This window comes from Coffea arabica, chromosome 6e (genome assembly GCF_036785885.1).
Source record: "Coffea arabica cultivar ET-39 chromosome 6e, Coffea Arabica ET-39 HiFi, whole genome shotgun sequence".
Lineage (NCBI taxonomy): Eukaryota > Viridiplantae > Streptophyta > Magnoliopsida > Gentianales > Rubiaceae > Coffea > Coffea arabica.
This window is the reverse complement of record NC_092321.1, coordinates 5,294,380-5,322,252: the sequence shown is the minus strand read 5'-3', so window position 1 is coordinate 5,322,252 and position 27,873 is coordinate 5,294,380. Positions and strand designations below refer to the sequence as shown.

Sequence of the window (27,873 nt, the reverse complement as noted above, 5' to 3'; positions counted from 1 at the left end):
TACCATCTGCAACCGGATTTAAATTTAATTGACTGCTATCAACAAAATTAGTCCTTCAAATCAGAACCAAATTTTCCTTAGTTTTGAAAATGTGTTTGGCTTTTTGTACAAAAAACAATAAAATAAAATGTTTACCTGTCACCAAAAAGGCCAAAAAAGGGAGGAAAAATAACATCAATTTCCTGTAAAAGAATTTCATATAAATACAGGGAATTATTGTCGTGTGGTTGGTTACCTATAACTAACAAAATGAAATTCCCGCTCTGAAACACAATTCACAGATTATGAAGATTCCACCGCCTACCGTTTGCTCGGTGGGCAAATTGTTTTCGTCTCTGTTGTACCCCTATGTAGTTACACAACGCAATGAATTTATGTTTTACAAAGGTATGGAAAACTCTCATACTATGTTTCTGTGGGAACTCGCCGCAAAAGGCTCAATCCTGCTGCAACACTGTTACATGGTATGGATGACCTTGGCATGTCCCGGATGACAGTCTCAAACCAGGCCCTTTATCTTCTACACCAGAGCTTAAAAGACTCCAGTGCAGAGAGTAGTTTGATACATCATATGTCCCAGGAGAGAAGACACAAATGTGGAGAGCCATTTCAGCAGAAGACAGTGGCTCGAGTGTGACTCGAGTGGAACTTGTACCAGACCAAATGAAAGGAGGAACGGGTAATGGTGAGAGCAACTTCCCAGCATGACTTCCAGTGACATCAGATGTAAATTTAATGTCGTTAAGCACAGATATATCACGCCATCCTGCTTCATTTACAGAAGAAACAGAAGCACCAGTACTCGATGAATTGATATTGGGAGCTGAGTCAAATGTGCTGATGTGAACAGATGTAGTGACGTTGGAGGAATTGTGGATAATCATTTTCAATTTTATCTCGCAAAAATCAACAGCAAAATTATGTGTCACAGTTCCAGGGCCTTCTATTAGCCACCATATAGGACTTGAGCTTGCAACACTGTATGAGTGAACACAGACGATTAGGAGAATACAAATCATTTTAATCGCATGAAATAGGCGCTTGTAAAATCAACAATGGCAAATAGCTTAACAATAACATGGATGCTTAAGAACTAATTGTTGACAATGACATAATCTTTATTAAAGGAACTTGCCTGCAATCACATGCATGATGAGAGAAAAGATTAATTGCAGATTTGTCATCTCTGCGAGAACGGGATATCAATATGAAGTCAACCTTAGTTTGGTGATCCTGGTTTGCACATTGGAAAAAATGTCAGCAGAATAATACGAGGGCAAGGAAGTAGATTGCAATTTCATTTATTAACCTAAACTCGATAAGAAATGCTAGGACCCTGACACTGGAATGACAACAATTTTGATAAAGCAAGGTTAGAGCCGGTGAGAAAAGTGCTACACATTATAATTACTTCATGTAACAATTTGCAGTTAAACTAGGCAACAGTCAACTACTCAAACTTGCAACAATGAAAACTAACAACAGCATGTAACAACAGAAGCAACTGGAATTTTTGGTTGTTGAAAGATAAGAGAATGCAATTGTACACCAAACCAGGGAGGATTATATTGGAGGTAACACATCACCCTACGAGGGCAGGATCGTATGACATTGATTTGCTAGGGGATAATGAGGATGAGAATCGGTTGTGATTCAAGGAGGAGCTTTGTCAGAAGAACTAGAGCCAAGGGAGCTAAAATTTCATGCCAGAAGGCCTGAGAGCACGAAGGAGTGAACAAGGAATGGGAAGGCAAGTTTTATCCAACAAGGCACGCTAAGATTTGCCACTCACACGTGACATGCATTTGTCTTCAACTAGCACAAAACTAAGATTACATCATACAAACAATTTACAAGTGAAGACAAGACACAAAAATCAAGTTTAATAAAAGAGAAGCAAAAGTTCCAAAATTATCATAAGATGTGACAACAACCATATTTAGAAAAAGTCAAAACAAGGTAATTTTCAGTAAAGTGGTATAATACTATTGCACTTAATGCTTGCTTCTTTAGTAGACTAAGCTCCAGCAAATCTGAATTTTACCAAAATACTCTTGGCAGTGAAGTTATAGAATGGCTACGCAAAAGCAACCCAAGTACGTATGACTCAAAAGTTCACCCAATTAAAAAAAAAAAGGATGAAGAAGAAGAAGAGAGGAAATCCAGTACACTACGGTGCAATGGCGTCACACAGTTTGCAGGACAAAGTAAAAATGCAGGAAGATGCTCCCATGAAGTATCAAGCTACACAGGGAAAATGCTAACCTGCTCTAAAGTTCCTTGGTGCACCCTCTCGTAATGGTGAAAATCGACTAAAGGTGACCTTAATGTATCAAAAAGCGCTTCTCCATTTCCATGGACCAATTTAATATCTGCCTTCTCCAAAGGGACAAGAGAAGAGGGATCATCTTCAGCATTTACCCACTTCCTGCAATTCTGAACTTAAAGTACTTCAATATTACATAACAGGAGGCAATGTATAACAAAATAAACAAAAATAAGATGATAGAGGAAAGTAAATCAATCTAAGAAAGCAATCTCAAATGTTAACCAGATTTAAATGAATGAGGACAGCGTCCAAGATGCAGCCTGTTTGTCACAATACAAATTACTTGAATTTGATAAGGCATATCAGAGCACAAGACACGCTTGCAAATCAAAGCATTAAAAAGACTAGCGAAGGACATATAAATGGGGTGGCTACATTAAGAAGAAATTAAAAATCCTTTTGAAGAATTAAAAGAAAAGACAAAAAAACTCAACTCAATAAATTGGAACAGATTTGTCCCAGTAACTCCCTACGTGCGCACATTTAACTTGTCACCAACCTTAAGCTTGAAAAAACATGATAACGCTTGACCAGCCACTAGAAAATCAGAAGGAAAAACAGTATCCATTGGTTGAAGCAATGAAATTTCCCATTCATTTCCAACAGAAGAAAGTTGGTGAAACTGGAAACTTTCAGAACTCGTCCTGTTGATTACATCCATCCGCACGAGAAACTCTTGTGATATTGATGGACATGGGCTGATATGGAAGGATACATCCAATGAAGGCAGTATCTATATTTGTGCCCACAAAAAAGCATTAAAATAGGATAGCTTGAATCATAATGCAGTTCAGTGTAACAAAAAAACTAATGTCCAACTGGGCATTTTCATTGATTAATCAAAATAGACAAGGATATTAACCCTACCTCTAAATTAAAATGCATACGTAGAACGCGATAATGCATGGTACTTGAAGCATCTCCAACCTCATAGTATATTGATATGTACAATGAAAGGTTTCCAGGGGCAGCAGCCCGAAGATACAGAGGCCACCGTAATGGATCATCACCACAAACTACCAAGTCCTAGAACACAGAATTCAAGACCACAAAATTAATAAACAAATTCCCTTATATCAAGATGAAATCCAACAAGAAGTGATACTTCACAATACCTCAGGAAATGAATACAGACTCCGCGAAGCTTTACAAGTCTTTCTAGGTACATGACCATCTCCAGAGCTTCCCCTTTTCTCCAGGCAAGAAGGAAATTCCATCTGCATAACCTCTTGATCTCCAACCTTAAGAAATCTTGGTTGACTAACTTTCATCTTCAAATTCTGCGAAGGTTTTGCATGATGGTAAAAGAAAAAGAGTATCAGTTCATCCTTTCAATCATATAGGAGATTCCTCAACATATATCATTGCTAATTGTGACTTACATACCCACTACAATTTTTAACTTCTTTTACAGAAACAATTACCAAAACACCAACATACACATTCGCGAGAAACTTAAAAAGCCTGAGAACATAAAGATTACATATTTCTATGCATAATTAAAAGCAAAAAAAAAAAAGTATTACTCCTCTCATAACATTTTCCATGTTCTCTTTGCCCAAGCACGTAGGCTTAGAGATGTACACTGAGCACGTTGATATTTTGCTTGTGTGTGTCTGCGTGTGAAAAGCATTCTTTTGTTGGTCCAATGATTTTAAAATTTTGGTATTTCTAAAGGCATTAACAAACATTACAAGATGAAACTTGGTAACTAATCACTTTAAATTCTTGAAAGAACCTAAAAGGATATCCCAAAACAGTAACATGAGTAATTAATTCCTAAAATGCCTTCACAATTTTACTAAGTTGACTTACAAGCATGTAAAATGGATCTCCATCCAGAGCCATGGTGCATGTTACTGACACTATCCGTGAATTTACATTCATGGGCCACAATTGCCATGAACATAAGTGTCTTTTTTGTCATCTATGTATCAGTTTAAATGTTTACAGGCTCATAGTCATTAATTCTGGAAAATTCCTGCTAGATAGTATCATTCTGATTGCCTAATCAGCATCTTACTCCAAGACACATAATCGATACGGACTCTGCCCTCACTTTAGCCTCAACCAAACAATGACTACCACTAGTTCAAGCGGTATATAGCTTTGCCTTTGACAGACTAACCCTAGACAAGTGAAGTCTTTACCTTTTCCTCAGTGGAACAATATCTATCTGATGGACCAGAGTACTTACTTTTCTCCTATAGCACAAAGAGTCATGTACTTGTTTGATTGTTATATTAACCTACCTTCAAAGGAGTGTTTGATGGATTCTTTAACTCCAGAGACAGACGTCGCATATCTCCAACATAAACTGTTTCAGGTAGGTGATGAATGACACCTTCAAGCTTGGGAAGACTCTGGACAGTGAGGAAACAAAAGCAGAAACACAAATGATTGTTTCATAAGAAGTATATGTGATGCCAAACAAATAAAATAATGGTCCCTGGACTTAGGTTGAATATGACATCTGCACAAGAAGAGAGAGAAAAGACCTTGATCACTAAAAACTTAAGATAACTGCCCGAAGACTTCTTAGATCTCCTCCTCCCTCTGGCAAATTTCTTTTTCAGTAAATCAGAACCAAATTTACAAAATCCAGAAACTGATCCGGAGAGCTTCCACCTCACGCCAACTATTTCAAGAATGCCTTCAGTGTTGGGAATAACACTTAATTGCGCCTGAAAAATTTTAAAAAGTAGATTCTTAAATGTAGTGAAAAGAAAAAAACAATTTAGCTTTCAAAGACTTATAGACTGGGTAGAATGTTTGTAGGAAATGAAGCTTCACGATGTTGCATTCTGGATGGACTATGAGCAATAAACATATGAAAACTAAATCAACAACAGAACACAAAAGGCACAAAGAAATTTAATTCCGCTACATGTTAAGTATGCAAAAGACAAAATTGGCGTACAGTCCCTTGAAACTATGAAACATATTATGCGTTCTATTTCCCCATAATACAGTTTAAATTTTTCGCTTATTCCTTTTAAAATTAAAATTTCGCCCCCCCTTAATTTTATGGAGTATGAAGATTTCCCCCCAAAATTACATCTGTACAGCTTTACATCCTCAAGACCCTGGAGTCCTGATTCTCACGTCCACTAGTGATTTTGCTGCTCGCATAACAAAATAGGCTTCATAACTTCACATCATGCACATGACCAAGCCCAGGACCTATAACTATGCAAAACAAGAAAGTGGTAAGCTAAAGTTACATGGTATAGAGCCTCTTTTTTCCAGGATTCTAACAAGCAAAACCATGGAGGGGTCCAAACACCATTTCTTTCTGTCTGCCTAAAAATGTAACCTCAGACTTTATCTTCTGGGCCCAAGCTCACATTCTTATTAGCTTTTTATTTTCTCCTTCATTTCATCATACCATGTTATCTATAAGTCCACGTTTGACCTTTTGAAAACAGCTTACAATAAAAAAATTAATTCAGTAAAGTACGCCTACTTGCTATGGGGAGTTAACTACTCTTTGTGGGTTGCTTTTACTATTGTTGCATGTAATTCAAAAATACCAGCCCATAGTTACCTGGAGAGGTTGAAAAATAAGAGGTTGAACAGGAATTTACTGACCACTGAACTAGCACCTCCGTTAAGGCTTATGAACAGGAATTTGTTGACCACTGCTTTTAAAGGATATTATTGGAAAACCAATAGCACTGAAATACTACACATTGAGATTGTGAAGCACACTGAGCATATATTCTAAGAAACAGAGCATCTTCTGGTTGAATTGCAAGAACAGCTTGCACATCCCAAGTCTTTACTGTCTTGAAATAATTTAAAAGGGAATTGATGAAACTCAATGGTTGAGAAACCAGACACTACAACCAGCAAGAACATATACTCCTTCAAACAGCAAAGCAACTTCCATCACATGCATATTTATTAAGACTTAATCTTATATACATTGACAGTGTATACATTATCACAGTTGGATGCGTGACGCATGCAAAATTTGGATTTCAAATTCAAATTAGTTGCCAACCATCCAACAGTAATAGCTTATACAATATCAGTGTACAGAAGATTAATCCATTTATTAACTGATTAAACAATGGGTTAAGGAAGGTACAGACACAATTAGCTATTGGAAGCAAGCACAGCTGATTGACTACAGGTCTGCACTTCCAATATATTCCTTTTTTTCACAATAATCTGATACAAAAGACCAAGATTGCCTATGAGCAGCTACTAAAAAATGTCCAACTCACCACTATTGTTTCACCAGCACCTAGCTGTAGATCAATCTCAGAGGACAGCAATGAAGATGCCTCAGCACTACACTTCCTGATTGAAAAAATTTCTCAATAATCAAAGAAGTGACATAAATAGAGAAGAACAAAGGGTAAAGTACGCCAGAGGCCACCAAATTTTTTGAAAGTTTCATTGTAACAACTCAACTATTTTTTGTACCAAATAGCCCACTAAACTTTTCAAAAATCTCATTTTACACACTGAACCATTTTTTGTAGCAAATAGCCCATTAAACTTTTCGAATGTTTCATTTTACTCACTCAATTATTTTTTGTACCAAATAACCCATTAAGCTATTTTATCTTGACCATTCTGTTAAATTCTACCATTGACATAGATGAAAGTTTTGCATGTGAGCCTGATTTTTTTTGAATGGACAATTTTATCATGTCGTACCCAAATCCATCTAGTCCAATCGATTAATTTATTTTATCACTTAGAAAAACACTAAATCCCAAAATACAATCTCGATCCTCATAGAAACAGATTTGGCGCTATCCCAAAAATGGAATTTGGGAGCTTCTTTTGAAGCTATAAAATATTTTAATGGATTTGAACAATTGAATTTTGGGTGTGAAATGACAAAATTATCCAATCAAAACGGGGTAATATGACAAACTTTTGTCATTTTTAACTGTAGAATTTAACAAAATCGTCAAAATGAATCACTTTAAAGAGTTTAGTAGGCTATTTGGTTAAAAAAAAGTTTTAAGTGGGGAAAATGATATTGTTGTAAAGTTTAGTGAACTATTTATTACAAAAAACATGTAAAACGAGACATTAGAAAAGTTTGGTAGGCTATTGGATGCAAAAAGTAGTCGAATGGGTAAAATTAGACTTTTGAATAGTTTAGTGACCTTTTGACGGGCCTTACCCAAGAACAAAATGTGCAGATATGTACTTGCAAAATAAAACAAAAAAATAGAAAGGCCATCCAAGTTTCACATACATACCCATTGATGGCAAGCTTTCTCAATTGGTCATTATCAATTGAACTATTCAAATCTGCAAAGTCAAAAAATTGCTAATTGTCATGTTCTACCCCGGGGAAAAAAAGAGGGATAACAAATAATTAAGAGGACCAATTAGAATTTTTCCATCTCAAATTTAATGCACGCAAACTGGAGGAAAATGATAAATTAGTTCAAATGCAGATAAGCTTAAAAAAACACTATTGGCTGACAATTTCAGCAGAAAAAAGTATATCAAAGATCAGCACATATAGATATAATTATAAGTAAACATTAAAGTCCCTTACCAGAATTCGTTTCGTTGGATCTTGAGGAATGCTCACATATGAGTGAGACACTAGAGATTGAAATAGGAATTTTAAGTGGGTTTTTCAATTCAACATCTACTCTAATAACCTCTGCAAAAGAACGAAGCAACACAAGGGAGATGAGCATTTGAAAAAAGCACCAATGACGCAGATAAAAAGTTACATGCAAGACTGCAAGTTCCAATCCTGCAGAGTCTGCAGCAAATACTTTTTGACTGAAAGATTGTTCCCCAGAAAGTAAAATAGTTTGCCAAATATACAGTTTTAGTTTTGTCAGAAACAGGATTTAGCAATAGAGATAAATTACCTATATGAACATGGATCATGAAAAATTCCAGCTACAAAATTGAAAAGAGAAAACTAATTATCAACCCAGATTTAATACAGGATCAGCACCTCATTTACTACCCAAGGTTTTATTGCCTCAATTTGGACATGCCTTTCTATCTTAATCAAATAATCTAGTAACGCAGGTGCTTCATTTTAGCAACGTTGCGGTTAAATTTGATTACCATGAATTCCATACAGAATTTATTGGCATTGAGGAAGTATTGCCTCAATTTGAAAAGAGTAATCAAAGAAACATCCCCAACCTTTGAACAGTAAGATCACAGTATCACTAACTCATACCTCCAGCAACACAGACATTTGAATCTTTATATTTCTGAGGGAAGTTCTTGCCATGTGATTCCAACCAGTTATTTCTCATAGAAGACAATGACGGAATCATATCCTCTTCAAAAGATAGCCAGATACCTTCTTTAACACTTGTCTGGAAATCATGAAATGAACAATATCAATCTGAAGCCAAGGTTCCTTACATTTTCAAAAATTCTAGTAGGGTATAAGGAGGTGTCAAAGTATGAAAAGGACAAACACTCCTCCCTTGGCCTTCACCTAACTCTCCCCCTCAACCCCATATAGAATAAAATCTACATAAAAAAAATTATGCTAGCTGGCTCCTGACTAAACACTCTCTTTGTTCCTAAATGAGCTTCTTAGTTTAACCCAGTTCAGGTAGTAAGAGACAGTTCAAGTCATTATAACAGCTCAAAGAGATAGCAACATGTGGGAGACCAACATAGTGGGTAAGAAAATCTACGGAGTTAGTCTGGAAGTTGTAGAATCATTATATATTTCAGCTTAAGATTAAAGAGAAGGAAAAACTTATTAGAATACTATGTCCATTTAAGAAAGTTGGCAGATTTTGGGAAAGACCAACATGAAATTAAGATATAACCTAAGATAAAAGATGGAGAAAGGAGTCTAATGAACAACCAAATGCTAAAATAGTAAATAAAAGAGAAAAACTTTACTACCCAATACTTATGATTGCACAACAAACTCCATCAACAATAGGGCATTGAACTTTGGACTAGGCTTTGAAGATGAGAAGCGATTGAGTTCCTGTAGTTCAAACGCTACAATTTAAAAAGACTTAAATGTGACCTATCTAAAAATGAGCTTCTGATACATATCCTGAAACAAGGACCAAGTTAAGATATCAAAATGAAGTATGCCCAGGCGTGATTTTCTAGCTCAGCTTCACTGTGTACAAGTATTAGTTGGGATGTTCCCTGCTCTAGAGCAATCAAAGTAATCAAAGCTTCCATCAAATGAACCTATTCAACTTACATGCTAGTCTATAAAAACTACGAAATTGGGCAAACTTCAAAGAAATTACCCCACTTGTAGTCTGTCACACAAACATATCACCCTAGTCAACAGGATATACCACAATGAGAAATATAAACTAGAACTCCTTATCCTAATTGATAAAAGATCTTTTTTAACTTGACATCATACTTTCCATATTATAATGTTAGTAATTTTTCACACTTGGCTGAAGCATTCATCCTCGTAGCTTTAGTATAAACTGCTCTACTATGAACAATAAGGGCAGCACGTCCAAAATTCAACAACCAAAAAAACCACAAACTTGGGCAACTTATAGAAGCAACAAAATCATAATCAAGCAAACAAAAAACAAATCTGACAACAATCTAGAAACCACCTTCCAGAGTACAAAAGGAAAAGAAGCTAACTTACTGCTGCCTCTGATGCATAAGTTCGATGGTCTTCAACGACAACTTTAATGGAATTGACATTGATAACAGGCAACTGAAGTTTCAAAACATCAAATGTTTTCCCTGTATTCTACATTGACCAAGAAAAACCAAGGAAAAGATGGAAATCAATGGGGCAACAACTTTTGCACATTGAATAAACAGAGGGACACTAAGCAATTAACCATCTGAAAATAGTACAACATACACTATACCATCAATATGTAATCCGCCAAATACAATGAAATATCCAATTCCATGCTTCCAGTTAATTCCTCTCACATCACCCAACCACCCCAACCACAAAAAAGGGAGTCAAGGAAGTTAAAGCAAAAAAAAAAAAAAAAGGAGTTTATTGAGGCATAAGAAACCGGCCTGATGGAACACCTTATTTCTGTCTCAGTTCGCACTGTTAACAAAGAAGTAGGTGTAACAATCAGTACAAAACATTGAGTAGAAGAAGTCTCTTTATATCTCGAATTGACAAATAAATTGAAAAAAAAAAACATATTCCCTCATCTCCAGGAAGGCATGACTTTATAGTTTATACCATTTAGAGTTGGCCTAAATAGAAGCCATCTTTTATCCATTCTCCTCTATGTTGGACCAAATTTTTCTTGAACTGCGCAGCAATATCTCTGTCTTTAAAGGACCTTCAGTAATACCTTCCCCTCTCCACTATGTATAGAGCCTAATCAAAGCTTTACGCTTGCTTTCTTTATTTCACAAAATATCCAAATATCCAACAATATGATCAGTTCTTGAAGATAGTTATCTTTTTCCAGTAATTCTAATAGTATCTACAATCAAAAGTGAGCATCAAATAGCTCTTGGAGTCCTATAATTCTGCTGCCAATAGTAGGAGAAAGTTGCCCCTACTTTGATCTTACATCATATTTTGAGATTTTAGCAACATATAATCGTTTCATCTATTGTTATTGCATCTTTCATTATCTCTCTTGTACAGCAGATAGAATCTGCTTTATGAAGCATTCTAATGGAGACTGGTGATTCAAACACAACCCTTCTCTTTCATATGAACCAAACACAAAATTTTGAGTTTGCCAACCCAATTTAGACATATCTCTATGTAGGGTCCACTTTCAACCCAAAGAAGACTGATCTCAAAAATAGATTACTGACTGTACATAACTGTCTTTTTATTGTCCCGCAGCATAAAATTACTGCTTTTTAAACGTCATATTCCACTTATACAACTCAAGGCTCCCACTGTTCTCGGTCCTAGCTTTCTTGGCTGCACTTTTATTGCTGATTTGACTTTCTTCCATCCTAATTCAATTCCTTTTGCTGATTTAACTGCCTTCCTCCAGGTTTCAAGTCCTTCACTACTTCTGGTCCAACTCCTCCTTTAGCTTTACCTTCAATCTCCATTTCATTACTCTACAAAGATTTTTGTTTAAATGAGTCCACACCATCTAGGTCAACTATCTTTTAATTTGCTCTTGCACAGCAGACTAGGAAAACACTAACATGAGAAAACCTAAAGCATCCCAGATAATGCATATGACCAAAAAAAAAAAAAAAAATTCAACCGTGCAAATGATTATTAAGGATAATACCGATCTAACATATGCAGCATAGTCTGAAGGGAAAATTTTCTTCTTCTTCCATTTTTTTTTTTGGTGATTAGAAACATTGTACAGTTGTGAAGCAGAAGTGAGACCTGAACTACTTGAAAGAAATCCCTCAAGAATAACTCTTGCGTTGACTTTGACTGATGACCACAGGCCAAAATTTCAAGCATGTGCTCCATCGCCACATCGAACATCCCAAGAAATGCGTACCACCTGGGTTTAAGTATGACAATTAACACCTCATTTTAATTTACATAATAACTTAGATTCAGGGGCTCTTTGAAGCTTACTTTCCAATATGGAAGTGCACTTGATCCTTGATGTGGTTCCATGCGGTTCCTTTAAAAACAGAAAGAGCACTTCTGTATGTTCGAATTGCATGCTTTATCTGATAGAGGAAAAGTAGAACCACTGAAATCATTACAGTTTATTTGCATAGGTAAACTGCATTATCAGAATAGAGAAGTTACCTGATCACATTTCTTGTAAAGATCACCTGCTAGAATGAGATGGAATCCATACTTTCGCAACAGCGGTGGTGTAGAGAACATATAACAATAAGATGCTTGCTCAAGCATTACCGCAGAGTGTAGAGGCTCCTGACAAAGACAACATTTTCAGATCAGAATATGCAGGCCCCATCAGTTTTCTTACTGAAAACCAGAGCAATTACCTCACCAGAGATTCGGAAGTAAACGCTGGCAGCATCTTTTTGCTGATCTCTTGCTTTCAACATTTCCACCCACCAAAGACCACAGCGTGTGGCATTTCGCTGACCAGATGACCCCAATTTCTGCACATACAATGATGTAGGTTTAAGAATAATCCATACCAAAGCCAACAACAGTATCCTGAGTAATTACAGTTCAGTATTTATCCAGCCCATGTACCCACAAGAATAACTGTTTTCCCTCTTCTAAGCCATAATGTCTGTCCAAATATATGCCCCAAACATGGATATCACTTAAAAAGTTATTGGATAAACATTTCATTTAATACCTACTACCACTAAAAAATAAATTAAACCATAAAATATTTCAACTAAAGACAGATATACAATGGCTCTCCGCATTGTCATCTTATCATTATTAGGGCAAAAAAATCAAAATTAAATTATACAAAGTGCAATAAAAAGTGACTCGCCATCGATCTTCCATAAAGTTGGATCAGAGCTTTTGCCCTGCAGACTAGTAGTTCTAGATTGTTTCATCAATTAGAACAACCATTTATTTTAACCACAAATGGACTCGTATATCCTGGAAGGTATACTAATTGACATCAAATAGTATGACAGATTCACCAACAATGAATAAACAGAAGAAAACCCCAAATTTATGGATAATGAAGGTTGCAATAGCAGAGTGGAAATAATCAATTAGTTCATTGGATGTAATTGTACACTGCTCATCTTAAGATAACAAAAGAATCCAACTTAGCAAGAAAAGAGGCAAGAAAAGAGGCACATACTAAATATGTGCTAAATGCATTTTCCATGCAATATTCAGCATCCTTTCTTGACTGATCCAGCATGAAGTAAGTTAGCCCCATCATCTCCTGCAAAAATGAGATGAACAATAAAACAGCTGCACAGGAAATATGTCGTGCCAGTGCAAAACCATTTACATCTAGTCATACAAAAAGGTCTTAGCAACTCAATACCATTGCACATAACTTTTCCTCTCAAAGTAACCCAGTCCAGCTGGTTCCCAGCTAAAACAATAGCTAAATAGAATGTGGACTTGATTTTGCTACTTGTATGACATTCTGAATAAACAGTTTTTACCTAAGTAAATGAACTAGAACAACCCAATAAGCTCATTGACTGACCATATGATATAACATCTGAGCTGAACTTAACCAGTAAGTTTCTATTTATGTGACACATAACAATAAGAAGTTTATCTCCGGATGGAAAGGGTGTGACAGAGGTGGCATCAAGGATAATTTGTAAAATTTTACTAGAAGAAGCTCTAGTCCAAACTCTAAATAATAAAGGATTAAAACCCATTTGAACTCAGGTCTTTTTCTTTGAAATTCTAAGCCCAAGCATAAAAGATAATGTAGTATACAATTTAACAATGCATTTTAGTTCTCTGATGCAAGTTTACCAGGTCTAACGAAAGATGAAAGTCAACAAACAGGGCCATTTCTTGTCACCTATCTCTATCTTAATTACTAAAGATCCTCCTATATGAGTCTACAAGGTGCATTCGATGCTTGTCAGACATGCAAAGCCGAAAGTTTAAGACATGGTAGTGATTGTCCTGTGTCTCCAACGATTTTCATTCAAACATTAGGTCCGCAATCAGAAGCACAATTATGCATATAGCATAGGCACATTAATTATGTTTCCAATTAGGTTTCAGAACATCGCCAAAATCTTTTCGACGAACTCCAGCAAATGACTAATCAACATAAACAAAATTGACTGTCAAAAAGAAGGTAACTACCTGAACGCCAGCATAGTGTTTCCATGCTTTGTCAAGTTTATAATCTGTTGAAAGTAGTCTATAGTTTGACAAAGCAAGCTCATAATCTCTTAGCATGAATGCATAGTCCCCCAAAAGTCTTATTTGAAATTCCATGGAGTTATAAGCATACCTTCACCAGCACGTAGACAAACTAAATTAGGTTGGTAGTGAGAACGCACACATGCAGCTCGTGCATATAAAAAGAAAAACTACAACATACGCTGGACCATTGGGGTGGTCAGGAACATCGTCTTTCCCTTTTCTCCACCATAGGTTTCTAATTTGGTTTCTGAAACCTTTTCTTGTAGCAGAAACCTAGGAGACAGTAAACAATTTACAAGTATTGAACAAGACAGGAAAAATTAGCTCAAACCACAATAACCGGCTCTGAAAAATGACTTGCTGAAACCAGAAGCACAAAGCATACCTGCTGATTCAGAACACGAATCTTTTGCTCCATATAAGGAATGATGTGTTTAGATGACAGATCTTGAATAGTTTTTTTCAACTGTAAAGTTCAAGGAAGGTTCAGAATTAAGCTCATAAATATGGAGATTTTATCTTACGATTATCAAACAATATGAGCATGCAAATTTGCAAATAACAGAGATTAAGAGGCACCTCATCCATATCATCTAAACTGAGGAAGCAGCCAAGCTGGGGAAGTTTTGAACCATCATTTTTCTGTCATAGGAGGCAAGAACAAGCCTTTGAGCCATATCTTTTGCAGTAGCACACTTTCACTCAAACAGGAGAGAGATAACAGGGGAAAATGGAATAGGCTTAACAAATGGCTTACACAAGATACCCATGGGTTTTCTTGATGCTTTATCAGACCATCCTCAGAGGAGTTTACACACAACAGGCAGGAACTGTTTGCCCCAAATGTAGTCCTCATTTCTGTCAAAACTTTGGTTGCTCTGTAATACATAAAAAATATTAGAAAATGGCTATGTCCATTAAACTTTTCAGTTAGGATAAAACCAATGGTAAAATGTTGAGCGGAATACGCACTTAGATGAAACTCGGAAAAGCAAAAGACTCTGCAACACAATTATTTTCTCTAGTTTATACATCTAAAAGCACAGAAATCCAGTAAATACCACAACTCCTAGGATGCTAATTACCAATGTTTTAAGGAAAGACAACAGTGGTGATTGAATGGAACAAAGAGAGACAACATTAATATCATAAAAATTATGTGTGTTTGGATATCAAGAATTTCAAAAAAAATTTCAAATTTTGTTTTGCTTATATCATATACACGATTTCCAACCACCTTTTTATCCCACATATATCACATCACAAAAAGTACTACAGTAATTATTTCAAATAACCTCCTATCCAAACAAACTCTATAATTTTCTTGTAAAGCACCCAAGGAACCTTATTCCTCAGCAATCTTTATTTCACTACTACAAGAGATATGCTGGATTACTGCTTTGCAGAATTTTTTGGGCAAAATACACAAGTGAACATATACTCTGCCAACTTAAAGTAATCAAACAGCTCACAGAAACTCTCAAAAATATAAAACTCTATTATTCCTAGTAGTTTTCTCCATTTACTCTGGTATTTTCGATCCAGACAAGGCTTTCTTTTGGAGGGTAAGAATGGGGGTTGCAAATAGTTTGAGGGAAGCAAGGTAAGGGGAACTTGGTAAGCGGGGGACTGAATGAGCTATTTAGGGAGTTGAGCCAGGAGGTGTTCCTCTTGCAAGGATTTCTGGAAGGCTGCCAGCAGAGGTAACTAAAACTTTGAGACCAACAGACAGGCAAGTGGGATCTTTGTCCTAGGGGAGGTAGGGGTATGGAATCTTTGACCAACAAAGGGTGATTGTCCAAAGGCAGAAAAAAAAAAGAAAAAGAACAGAACAAAAAGGAAGGAAAGAAGGCTGCTATCCTTTTTTTCCCAATTTCAATTTTGTCAAGATAGGTGCCATGCTGCTTGGTTGGACTTGATTGTTAGAATTGACTAGAGTTTCAGTACTTTACTAGTTTGATGGCCAAAACTTCATCACAGTACTAATTTGATCCGACTCTTAATCATTGACCTAATCTTAAGATGTAGAGATATTAGACCATATCCATGTACCAAGCTACTATCTAAAAGTAACTTCAAAAATTAATATATTTGAATTGATGTAAATATTACCTCTCTAACATGCCATCTTGGTTATCATGCACCAATACAAAATGCTTAAGAATCTTTGGGTCCATTGCACCATCATTAATAAGAGATGGCAACTGGTTGGTATTAAAAAGATCCACAAATTTGTCGATAGGGTCTTCATCCATCGAGGAAACAGCCAAAAGACCTATCTTACAATCAGATAGAATGCAGAAAGGTGTACTGTCAAGCAGCAGAATTAGCCCACTAAAATACTAGAAGCAATTCAGGACTCTTCAACTTCATTTATTGACCTTTTCTTTTCCAGGGGTTGGGGGGAGAGAGAGAGAGGGGAACAAAATCTTACATGCCACTGGATGGTCAAAAGCCTCGTGCTCAGCAAAAGAAACTGTGCGTACTAGCTCTCGGTTAAAAAATTCAAACCAAGATGGTGGAACTTTATGTTGTGCAGCTGCACATAAATTACATGTTAGCAATTAGTCTAAAATGCACTATAGATTCCACTAAGATCTTTTTAGGTAAGCAATATTGGAAGATTCCACCAAGCAATGAAATGCTTTAAGTAAAACATTTCAAGTGATAATGGTGCATGAGAAGAATACGAAGTTCAAATTCAGCGCATGGATTGGATTTGCAAAACTTAAAACCTTCACAAGGTTGCTGAAACCTCTGCTCAAAGGAGGAGCATAGTGAAATTGACTCTAATACATCATTTCCTAATGGACAAGACCCACGGTACTACTGCTTGAAAGCAGAAAGGGGGAAAGAAATTTCTTGTGTCATATTTTCTGAACGGGCATAAACTTACTTGGAAGTGCTGTCTCATTCAGCAGAGGGTCTGTAGACACGTCAGGAAAATCTTTTTCTCCAGCACAAGTTATTACTTGTTTTATGCGCTCTTTGGCAACCTGGTTGAGCAACATTGATTTTTGAAAGGAAATATAAGCAGGCAGAGTAGCTGATCATGAAAGGGAAGTGAGAACTAACTCTATGTCAATGAGATAGCATGTACATGCAAGAGGTAAACTTGAAGCAGTCAAGTGATCAGCAAAGAAGGCATGCTGCTTTCCCAACCAATCATCAATTCTTATTGCTATGTGAGGATTTAGTTGAAACATTCATGTACAAAGCAATCACAGTTGAAAAATACTGTTAGTCAAATATTATTTCACAATCAACATAAAGCCAACAATAGAGATCCATAAATAACGAAAAAGCTTTTTGCTTGGACAATATGCAAAAGAAAATGAATTTTTTTTCTGAAGGGCCTGTCAACAAATTTGAATAAGAACCAGGAATGCTAACTACAGTCATCATTCACCATAAAGGCTTGAACCTTGACTATGCTGCCCAGATTATACTGGTTAACACTCTAGTTACTAATCCATATTGACATTACTTAACTATGGCACCAGGGTCTTCAACTCCAAGCTCATCTCTTCTTACCGCAGTATGTTATGTTATGCAATGTATTCAGGATTCAACCTTTTGATGATTTGACCCAACCCCACATTACAACTAATGATAACAGTATTCAACCAATACACTGCGTCTAAACCAGTAAAATTTTCTTCCCTTTTTTTTTTGTTTTCTTTTCTAAGGCAAACCAGTAAACTTTGTTAGACCGACAATGAAATTTTCGTATAGCCACAGCCATATTGTGTTGACCAAATTAGGCAAAATCTCCAGTTGCCTAAATAGCCTTTTATCCTAGCACTAAAGACTAAACGTGGAAAAACACGCTTACCTCTACATTCGGTTGAGCAATGTCGGATGCGTAAAACAAACGCAGCTTAAATTTCTGTAGCCTGTACGGCTGATCACTCGCGGTCCTCACCGGAACTGCAACCAGAAAATTGACACCACCGAAAAAGGTTTCATCACATTAAGAAAGCAAAACCCAGAATTCAATTAAGCTATTCTTATTAATTTCCCAAACAAACCGTCGATGTTGTTGAACGCGCAGAATGGACTGAGCATTTCAATGAATGATAGGCCATTTTTCTGAGAAGTCTCCTCAACGAGAGGGGTTCGAAGGACCATAATCACAGGAGTAATCTCGTCTGTTAGCATTCTTCCAAGATTTGAGCTCGCCGGATCTACCATCTTTGCCGAGTCAATGAACAATAGCCGATATGAGTCGAGCACACGAACTCTGCGAGTTTGGTTTTTCGGCTATAATTTTGAATCTGGAACGTTGAATCTCAAGTTCTGACGATTTGCAGTGACGACGAAGTTGGGGGAAGAGAAAATTAGAGGAAGACGAAACGAATGCAGGCTGTGATAAGCTGCAGCAGAACCAATTCCTAGAGCCGATTTAAAATGGGCCTGAGGGGTTAGATGTTGTGGCAAAATCTACGAACCACTCCATAAGTAATTTTCACATTCTTGAACCTCCCCCGCCCAACCTTGCCACCTGCGGCCTACCGTTGTACAAAGGCCCATCTAGTATGCCTTTTTTATTTTTATTTCCCGAGGTACGTCACGTGCCCGTTTTATAGAAACTGCAAAACCATAATATAATACCCTTACAAGAAAAAAATACCCTTACAAGAGAGACGATGGGTATTTTGATAGTCAAAACTAGGAATCTCACGCAAAAAAAAGACCGTGTTCAAGAGTTATAAAAAACAAAACCTATACTATTATCACACCCACGGGAGAAGGGAATTCAACTAAGTGCACAAAGATAGGATCTAAATTGAACCCTTTTTAAATCGCTCTTAGCATTCAAATTGATTAAGAAAAATCGTATTGTAGATCAATAATTATTTAATAAACTATATAGTAAATCCACAACTTTTTAATATAATTCGCGTTGACTGAAAATAAATAATAGACAAATATCTGATGGGTTCGTTGATTGCACTTGTCAGACAAAACTTATAAGATGAATTTAAAAATTAAAGAATGTTTAGTTGGTTCATTTGATTAGTGAAGTTACATCATAGAATTTAGAAAAACTTAAAATTGAATATTAACTAATTACTAATTATACCAACCTGTGATGATGCATAAGCCTTTTTTGTTTTTCACTCCAAACCAGCCATAATTTTGTGATTGATGTTGAGTACATATAGAGTAATATATGTTTCGATTTTAATTTTTCGAATAGTTTTAAAAGCATACGCACTCTCCCAAAAAGAATTTAGGGGTGATTTAAAAGGCTGTTAAACAGGGTGTAAAAAACTTATTTTATTTATTTACTTTTTGAAAATATGAAAAGAGCAGACACGTGTATCAATCATAAATATTTTCAGTAATCCCACAAAAAAAAAAAAAGAAGCGCAGTTTATCAAAACAAACAAATAAATAAATAGAGTTAGGAGCGATACAACTATGGATGGACTCCTGAAGCGAAGCGGAAACGTGAACGGCTTAATTCGCGACCAACATTTCACGCTTCGCCTCGAAGAACCGGTCCCAAACTCCCAATCCCCCAAAACCCAAATGCCGCTAGTTGTAGTAAAAAAAGAATAGTGCAACCCAGCCTAGCTGCACTTATTTATGTCAGTGGGTTTCCGCAACCGTTCTTTTCTCGGACTCCTCTTTCGCAAGTTCCCCTCATCCATCGCACCGCCTACTGCGACGTTAGCATTCAGTACCGCTCGAATCTCATCCCTCGCCATGTCATATCGCCCGAATCACCAAGGAGGTCGTCGTGGCGGCGGAGGGCAGCGTGGTGGTGGACGAGGGAGAGGTGGCGGTGGTCGAGGCGGACGTGGTGGTGAACAGCGCTGGTGGGACCCCGTTTGGAGAGCCGAACGACTCCGACAACAAGCGGCTGAGGTAGTAATAGAGAATATCTCCGCATGGGCTTCAATCCTACTATCATGGCATAAGCTTAGTATATCGAAGTGGACTCGATTCTTTACTTTGCTTGGTGATTTAAATCTGTAGAAAACTTGTTATTTTTGCTAGTTGCACGTATATAATTGTGATCCAAGCTAGTTGGAATCTGCATCCTTATAACTAAAGTGGTATGATTCATTTATTCTTGCAAAAGACGTTCCCAGGCTCAACTATGTACTCATCTGGACTAGAGAATTATCACTCAAATGATATGTTTTGCCTGATTCTGTCAGTGTGTGTCAAATTGTTATATTTTGGTGCTTGAATTTCAATTTTGGGTTTTTCCTTATGAATATTTTGTGTGCATTATCTGAGACTCTTTTAAATTGAACTGATTGATAATGTTATCCTTCTGTTTTGGACCAATAGACATAAATGTTCAACTCAGCCTGACAGGGAAGGTAAAATAATTGAATCAATTTTCTCCATTTAGCTCAATTTAGGTTCATGTGATGAGTCAGCTTCTAATGTCTATGCCTTGTGAATCTTTCCTTGTGTTCTTTTTCTTATCTTGTCACAGTTTAGAAACAGTGGTACTTATTTCAATCCTTATGCCAATAGCTAAGCAAAATTAATCTATTTTTACTAATTAAAGCTTGAACCTCTTATGGTCTTCATAAGTCGTTTTTAACTGATAGCAATTTTTACAGAGGATGATTCTCAATAATGTTTTTGCCAAAACTATATTTGACATTGAGCTGTTGGTCCTATTGTGACATTACCCAATGTACAGTATTAGCGTGTATATACTTATTAATATTTACCATTGTACACACCCAGACAGATTGGGGAGATATGTATAATTGCCGTTTCTGGAAGTTAGGTGACGTTTCTTTTGTCATGATTGTCTGCAGATGGAGGTGATGGACGAGAATGAGTGGTGGGGAAAGATGGAGCAAATGAAGAGAGGAGGAGAACAGGAGATGGTTATAAAGCGTAAATTTAGAAGAGAGGACCAAGAAATAATGGCTGATATGGCCTATCAGTTGGGGCTCTACTTGTAAGTTCTTTTTAGAAGTATGCTCTGTTGAGTTCAGGATTATTGGCCAAAGTAATCTTGGTTAGTAAATGTTCACAGACACATATGCATAACCTTCAAGCGGGGGTTTGGGATTAAATGAGGAACAGGAGTTGGTGGAACAATGGAAAGGACAGAAAAAAGTGAGTAGACATACAAGTCAGTCCAAATGAAAAGTGCCCAACCAGATATGGTGTTAATAATAGTTTCTTATGGTTGCTTTGCTTGTTCATGAGCTGGCTGATAAGAAATTTCATATAAATGCTAAATTTGCTGATAAGCTGTGCTTTAGTATTGGTTATTTTGGTAAAAGCTTGTTTACATATGGTTATTTTTATTGTTGGTATCAGTGTACATCTACCTGAAGATTATATTCATGCATTTCTTACACTTCTGTTTTATGCTTCGTACTTTTGGAAAGAAAGCCATGCTTATAATAAGGGAAGAGCACTTGTTGTCAGCAAAGTTCCATTGCCAAACTACAGGGCTGATTTAGATGAGCATCACGGATCAACGAAGCAGGAGGTAAAACATCATATATGTGTTTTGCAGACTTTAATCATGTTTCTTTTGGTAATTACATATTATACGCAATTGCAGATACGGATGTCTAGCGAGATTGAGACAAAAGTTGGACAATTATTGAATTATTCACAAGTTGGAATACCTGTTGATAAGTCCTCTTCTACATCCTCTCATACGCCAAAAGGATCATCTAATGTTTTAGAGTTGGCAAAGCCTCCACATATGTCTGAGACTGATGCTTCCAACGAGAAACTTAGTCTTGAACTTAAACGGAGGCAAGAAGAGCTAAGGGTATTATTTTCTTGCTGAGAGCTGGATCATTTAGCTTGTAGGAATATTTTGAATATTGTTAACTGTTTATATATGTGTGTGTGTGTATTGACTATTTGATTTTGTAGGAGAGTGAGAGTGTGAAGGCAATGCTCTCATTCAGGGAGAAGCTTCCTGCATTTAAAGTAAAACATGAGTTCTTGAAGGCCATTGCATTAAATCAGGTGTGTTCCTTTCTGAGTATATTTTTCTTGTTTTTGTGGAATTATGAGATATTAGTGTCTTAAAATTCATCGGCATGCTTGTACACCCTATTTTGTTATATTGCTCAAGTTGAAACCTTCATGCTAGACTCAAACACTGCTCTTTTTCATCTATTTGATACTAGTGTTTGTATTTTTGGATAATAGGTATTGGTTGTCTCTGGGGAAACAGGTTGTGGCAAGACAACCCAGCTTCCTCAGTTTATTTTGGAGGAAGAGGTTTCATCTCAACGTGGTGCAAATTGCAACATAATGTGCACGCAACCCCGTCGCATTTCTGCAATATCAGTTGCTGCTCGAATATCCTCTGAAAGGGGGGATAACCTTGGTGAAACTGTAGGCTACCAGATCCGACTGGAGGCAAATCGTTCTGCTCAGACAAGATTGTTATTTTGCACCACAGGAGTACTACTTAGGCAATTGGTAATACAGTTTTATTCTTTTAAATGCTGATGATTTTGTTCATGGTCTTCATTTGGTCTGCTATTCTGTACCAACAAAAGGGGGGGGGGGGTTTCTCTATCACGGTGCTTGATTTCCATACTACCTGCATATCTGCTTCCTTTAACTGTTAGATTTTCTGAACTCTGGTGTGTGATGGAATCCAACCTTATAAAATACGATAAGAAAATTGTAATTGATATCCTCCTAACTTATCATGATTCTGCATACTTTAGTATGCTATTAGAAGATCTCAGCCCACAGAAACCTCAAAACTGCAACCATAATTCGTTATCTGTTGATTTGCAGGTTCAGGACCCTTATCTTAAAGGAGTTAGCCATTTACTGGTAGATGAGATCCATGAAAGAGGCATGAATGAAGATTTTCTTCTAATAATATTAAGGGACCTACTTCCTCGTCGGCCTGATCTACGGCTTATTTTAATGAGTGCTACAATTAATGCTGATCTATTTTCTAGATATTTTGGAAATGCACCAACAATTCATATCCCAGTAATGTTATTTGCACTCTCTCTCTATATATATATATATATTCCCCCCCCCCCCGGGAAAATCCACTTTTTCTTGAATTCCTTTTTCATATTCATTTGTCAGGGATTGGTGTTTCCTGTGGCAGAACTATTTTTGGAAGACGTATTAGAGAGAACTTGCTACTGTATTAAGTCAGAATCTGACAACATTCCTGGAAATCCCAGGGGAAGGCGGCGGCAACAACAAGAATTTAAGAGAGATCCTTTAACAGAATTATTTGAGGCATGGCTGTTCATCCAGATTATTTACTTTTTGCTCTTTCTGATGATGAAAATGATTGTCTATCTTCATGATGTAACATAATATGAATTTTGTGCTGGTTCTAAAGGTTTTAGGTCATAAGCAGAGCTTTCACTTCTTCAAAGTCTTTCATATGAAACAGGAGCATCACATAGCATGCCATATAATATAGGAGTCTGTTGTTGCCTTTATATAGTTAACTCCTTAAGTACCGTCCAGGATTTTAGAGCAGTTGTGAAATAATACATTGATATGCTTGTCTATTGGATATTCAGCAGTTATTTAGCTCTCCACTTATACTGCTTTGTAGTTATACTTCATTCTGAGACAAAAAATGCATGCCTGAGAAGCAAAGTTCTGCTACATTAGATGCTGAAACTCATGCAGTAGAATCGGTAAATGTTTTGATTATGTAAAAGAATATCTGAGCTCGTTTGTTGTGTCAGTTGTTGTGTCAGAACATCAACTGGCACAACAAACCACAAAAGGGACAAAAAACAATGTGGATTACAGGATATTTATGCTATGGTTTCTGTTGGTTTTATTTCCACTACATGTTTTGAAAACTTCTTGTGTATGGGCATTCACCTGTGAATGCTGTTTTGTGTAGGATGCAGATATTAATACTCAGTACAAAAGCTACAGTGCTGGAACAAGACAATCTCTTGAAGCTTGGTCTGGGGCAAAGCTTGATCTAGGTCTTGTACGTAACATTGATCATTCTCTGAAATATCTTGTGCACCTTCTTCCAGCGCCACGGGATTTTTTTTTAATTATAATACAATTTGCTTACAAGTTATGATGGGAATTTGGAATTTTTTTTCTTCATATTTATCGGGTCGTTTTGTTACAATTGGCATGTTTCTCTACATGTTTTCCTCAGAATTTACATGATTCCATGTTGTGGCCATAACCATGAATATTTTGTCAGAACCGTGGCAAAGTGAATAGTCAACACTATGGCTCCAAATGAATAATGAAAACATGAACAAAGGGATTCCAGATTAAATTTTTTTCCAAGTATTGTGATGATATGAATGAATGTGTGAAGTAATTTCTGTCAAATATGCTAGCAGTATTTGCTGTCATCTTTTGGTTGCGTTTTAGTTGCTGTCTTTTACTCTTCTTCACAACTCTGAACTGAGAATTCTTTAATTTAATAAATCCAACATGTGCTTTACTTTTTTGAAGGTAGAAGCTACTATAGAATATATTTGTCGCCATGAAGGTGATGGTGCAATTCTTGTGTTCCTCACTGGTTGGGATGATATTTCTAAGCTGCTTGATAAAGTGAAAGCAAACAACTTTCTTGGGGATTCTCGCAAGTTTTTAGTCCTTCCTGTTCATGGTTCAATGCCTACTATCAATCAACGTGAAATTTTTGATCGTCCACCTCCTAGTATGAGGTAGCATCTAATCCATCTACTTTTCCTTGTTAATTCTTCTCGACCCCTTTTTCTCTCAGTTAAATCAGGGCATGGGTGAGATGTTTTATGCTGAATAAGTTTTGGCTGTTTGACAAGATATGTTTTTGCATGCCCACCCTCCTTTGGGTTATTTGTTTTTCCCCAATGCACACTTTATGGAATGACATTGATGAGTGGATTTAATGTCTTTTGTTGTGAGTTTACTTCTTTGAGCTGGGACCTCAAGTTCATTCCTTTTTCATTACTTTGTGGGTTTTTACAAGAGTTGGTTTGATTGAGTCACTCCACATTGGTCTATCTTTCCTCTCAAGAACTAATAATCAATGTAACATAGCCATACGTTGAGTATTTCCTCTTCTACAATTGCTATTGTTGTCCTAGTTTGGTGACTTCTTGTAAGTATTTACATTTGCCTAGCACTACTATGATATTCTAGCACATTTTTGTGCCCTCAAAGTTCTTAGAATACAAATTTCTAGCTCCAGGGATTGAACAAGTTTAACTGTACAGGGTGTAATATCTGTTTTAAATGCAAGTCGCTTCTGTTAATTTTTGCAGGAAAATTGTGCTGGCAACTAACATAGCTGAGAGTAGTATCACTATAGATGATGTCATATATGTTATAGACTGTGGAAAGGCAAAGGAGACCAGTTATGATGCTCTTAACAAATTGGCTTGTCTCCTCCCTTCCTGGATTTCAAAAGCTTCAGCGCATCAGGTGTACATTCTTATGCTGTAAATTTATACATCTTGTTCTTTCTAAGGTCAATAACTATATATTCAAGTTTCTTTATGGATTTGGGGGCGCTTGAACCCTTTTCAAGTTATTTGATATTTTCCCTATATGTCATTATTGTGGCCATTACAGAGACGTGGGCGTGCCGGACGTGTTCAACCTGGACTCTGTTACAGATTATATCCGAAATTAATTTTTGATGCTATGCCTCAGTATCAACTTCCTGAAATACTTCGAACACCTTTGCAAGAGCTATGTCTTCATATCAAGAGCTTGGGCCAAGGAGATATTAGTTCATTTTTGGCCAAGGCACTTCAGCCTCCAGATTCCCTTGCTGTTCAGAATGCCATTGAACTTCTGAAGACAATTGGAGCTTTGGATGACTTTGAAGAGCTTACTCCACTTGGTATCTTTTTGGAATTTAATCTCCTACTGTTTCTCAATTTTTGAGACTTAACGTAATTATTATCTTTAGGACGTCATCTCTGCACGCTGCCCTTGGACCCAAATATCGGAAAGATGCTTCTCATGGGTTCCATATTCCAGTGCCTTAATCCAGCATTAACAATTGCTGCTGCTCTTGCATATCGTGACCCATTTGTCCTTCCAATTAATAGGAAAGAGGAAGCTGATGCAGCGAAAAGATCTTTTGCTGGTGATTCCTGCAGGTCAGGTTTTGAAAGAGTATTTATGCTTTATCTATTTAGCCTACTCATGTAGTCAACATATATAAATATTAAAAATCATGTGAGAATTTCTTTTCAATTGGTGAAGCGACCACATTGCACTTCTCAAAGCATTTGAAGGATGGAAGGCTGCTAAACGCAATGGGGCTGAAAGGGCTTTCTGCTGGGAGAATTTCTTGTCAATGGTGACCCTACAAATGATGGATGATATGAGGAAACAGTTTCTAGATCTTCTATCAGACATCGGTTTTGTTGATAAATCACATGGCGCCAATGTAAGTGGATGATTTTGTGATTTTCCATATCTTCTCCCTCTCAAGATAGGTGCTTGTTTGTCCATCTCAATATGCATGCATGTAAATCTCATGATTGGAATTGTCTTGAGATGATGTGAGAACAACATACCTCAAGTGGAGTGAGATTAGAAGTTCTTGAATAGTGGAAGTGTCTCCTTTACTTCACATTCCTTTTTTGCTCTATCATTTGCTGCCTTCTTGTTTGTTTTAAGGTGAGGGGTAATGTATATGGTAGCAACTCTTATTTGACCACAGAAGCAATGAACTATTGAGACGAGTCCATTTTGATACTTATTTGGCACTTCCATTTTTGCAGGCTTATAATAAATACAGTGATGATTTGGAAATGGTATGTGCAATCCTCTGTGCTGGGCTCTATCCAAATGTGGTGCAATGCAAACGAAGAGGGAAGAGGACAGCTCTTTACACTAAAGAAGTTGGAAAAGTTGATATTCACCCTGCATCTGTAAATGCTGGTGTTCATCTTTTTCCTCTTCCTTACATGGTTTACAGTGAAAAGGTCAAAACCACCAGCATTTACATGAGAGACTCAACAAACATATCAGATTATGCTCTACTAATGTTTGGTGGCAGCCTCATTCCAAGCAAAAGTGGAAATGGAATTGAAATGCTTGGGGGATATCTTCACTTTTCTGCATCAGAGAGCATATTAGACTTGATAAGGGTATTGCCGACTTTAATAACCTGTCTTCTTTGCAGTTTATTTATTAATTGCCTGATTGGTCTCCTTCATTTTTAAGTGTTTAATACGGTTACTTATTATTCAACTTGACGCTGATGAAGATTGATTATCTGGCACGATTTTGCAGAAATTACGTGGGGAACTTGACAAGCTTCTGAACAGGAAGATTGAGGAGCCTGGGCTAGACATATCCTCCGAAGGACAGGGAGTAGTTGCCGCCGTTGTGGAGTTGCTACATAATCAAAATGTCCGATACTAGTTTTTCATGTTCTTCAATGCGACGGATGCTTGATGGATATAATTCTATGTGCAGATACACGTAGGATAAATGAAAACCTGTTGTATCTTTTACTTGTAAGGCTTTAGGAGAAGATTTACGACCTTTGGGGATGGCACAATAACAAAATGACCTACTGTAATTGGATGATGTGAGGTTGGTCAATAGAAGCATCAAATAATCGTTAGTCCACATCTTTTTTACAGGCTTTACAGGGCAACTTTAAGTTCTTCATCGTGCGTTTTGTTGTCAAACATGGATATCTCAAGGGGTTGTTTCGTACCTTATTCGAATTGGCACCCTAGAGATGGAAATCTAGTTGGTATAGAAAATGGTGTTTACCAAAATACTTAAGATGGACATATTGGGGAAGTCACGTCTTAAGGAGCTTTCCATTGGATGAGCCACCCAGGGTGCTTTTTGGCAGTGCAACTGTAGAGGT

At 36.8% G+C, this 27,873-nt stretch overlaps 2 protein-coding genes across 11 annotated transcripts; one reads left to right on the top strand and one right to left on the bottom strand.

The window, feature by feature from the left end:
• Positions 1 to 178: 178 nt before the first annotated feature.
• LOC113692305 (uncharacterized) lies at positions 179 to 18,579 on the bottom strand. 5 transcript variants are annotated; one of them, XM_072054675.1, is made up of 28 exons: positions 18,089 to 18,579; positions 17,893 to 17,987; positions 16,954 to 17,053; positions 16,492 to 16,596; positions 16,170 to 16,332; positions 14,815 to 14,935; positions 14,637 to 14,699; positions 14,443 to 14,523; positions 14,236 to 14,330; positions 13,995 to 14,145; positions 13,012 to 13,098; positions 12,218 to 12,337; positions 12,015 to 12,143; positions 11,835 to 11,932; positions 11,634 to 11,757; positions 9,933 to 10,040; positions 8,514 to 8,655; positions 7,863 to 7,973; positions 7,558 to 7,609; positions 6,562 to 6,637; positions 4,828 to 5,013; positions 4,582 to 4,692; positions 3,445 to 3,609; positions 3,197 to 3,355; positions 2,829 to 3,062; positions 2,266 to 2,436; positions 1,136 to 1,233; positions 179 to 978 (listed from the first exon to the last, which is right to left on the bottom strand). In XM_072054675.1, exons 1-28 carry the CDS (start codon positions 18,249 to 18,251, stop codon positions 438 to 440), a joined length of 3,849 nt encoding a protein of 1,282 aa, XP_071910776.1. In that variant the 5' UTR covers positions 18,252 to 18,579; the 3' UTR covers positions 179 to 437. The 5 variants fall into 5 exon arrangements, with proteins under 5 accessions (XP_071910776.1, XP_071910777.1, XP_071910778.1 ...); XM_072054676.1 differs by having other exon boundaries at positions 14,824 to 14,935; positions 18,089 to 18,476; XM_072054677.1 differs by lacking the exon at positions 7,863 to 7,973 and having other exon boundaries at positions 18,089 to 18,476.
• An 895-nt stretch (positions 18,580 to 19,474) lies between these two features.
• On the top strand, positions 19,475 to 27,623 carry LOC140009377 (DExH-box ATP-dependent RNA helicase DExH1-like). 6 transcript variants are annotated; one of them, XM_072054669.1, is made up of 16 exons: positions 19,475 to 19,934; positions 20,852 to 20,997; positions 21,441 to 21,540; positions 21,616 to 21,831; positions 21,939 to 22,034; positions 22,221 to 22,496; positions 22,824 to 23,027; positions 23,130 to 23,288; positions 23,917 to 24,009; positions 24,498 to 24,712; positions 25,292 to 25,451; positions 25,602 to 25,875; positions 25,945 to 26,137; positions 26,244 to 26,430; positions 26,768 to 27,136; positions 27,282 to 27,623. In XM_072054669.1, exons 1-16 carry the CDS (start codon positions 19,653 to 19,655, stop codon positions 27,411 to 27,413), a joined length of 3,102 nt encoding a protein of 1,033 aa, XP_071910770.1. In that variant the 5' UTR covers positions 19,475 to 19,652; the 3' UTR covers positions 27,414 to 27,623. The 6 variants fall into 6 exon arrangements, with proteins under 6 accessions (XP_071910770.1, XP_071910771.1, XP_071910773.1 ...); XM_072054670.1 differs by lacking the exon at positions 19,475 to 19,934 and adding an exon at positions 21,076 to 21,158 and having other exon boundaries at positions 20,858 to 20,997; XM_072054672.1 differs by lacking the exon at positions 19,475 to 19,934 and adding an exon at positions 21,076 to 21,158 and having other exon boundaries at positions 20,858 to 20,997; positions 21,437 to 21,540.
• The last annotated feature ends 250 nt before the right edge of the window (positions 27,624 to 27,873 follow it).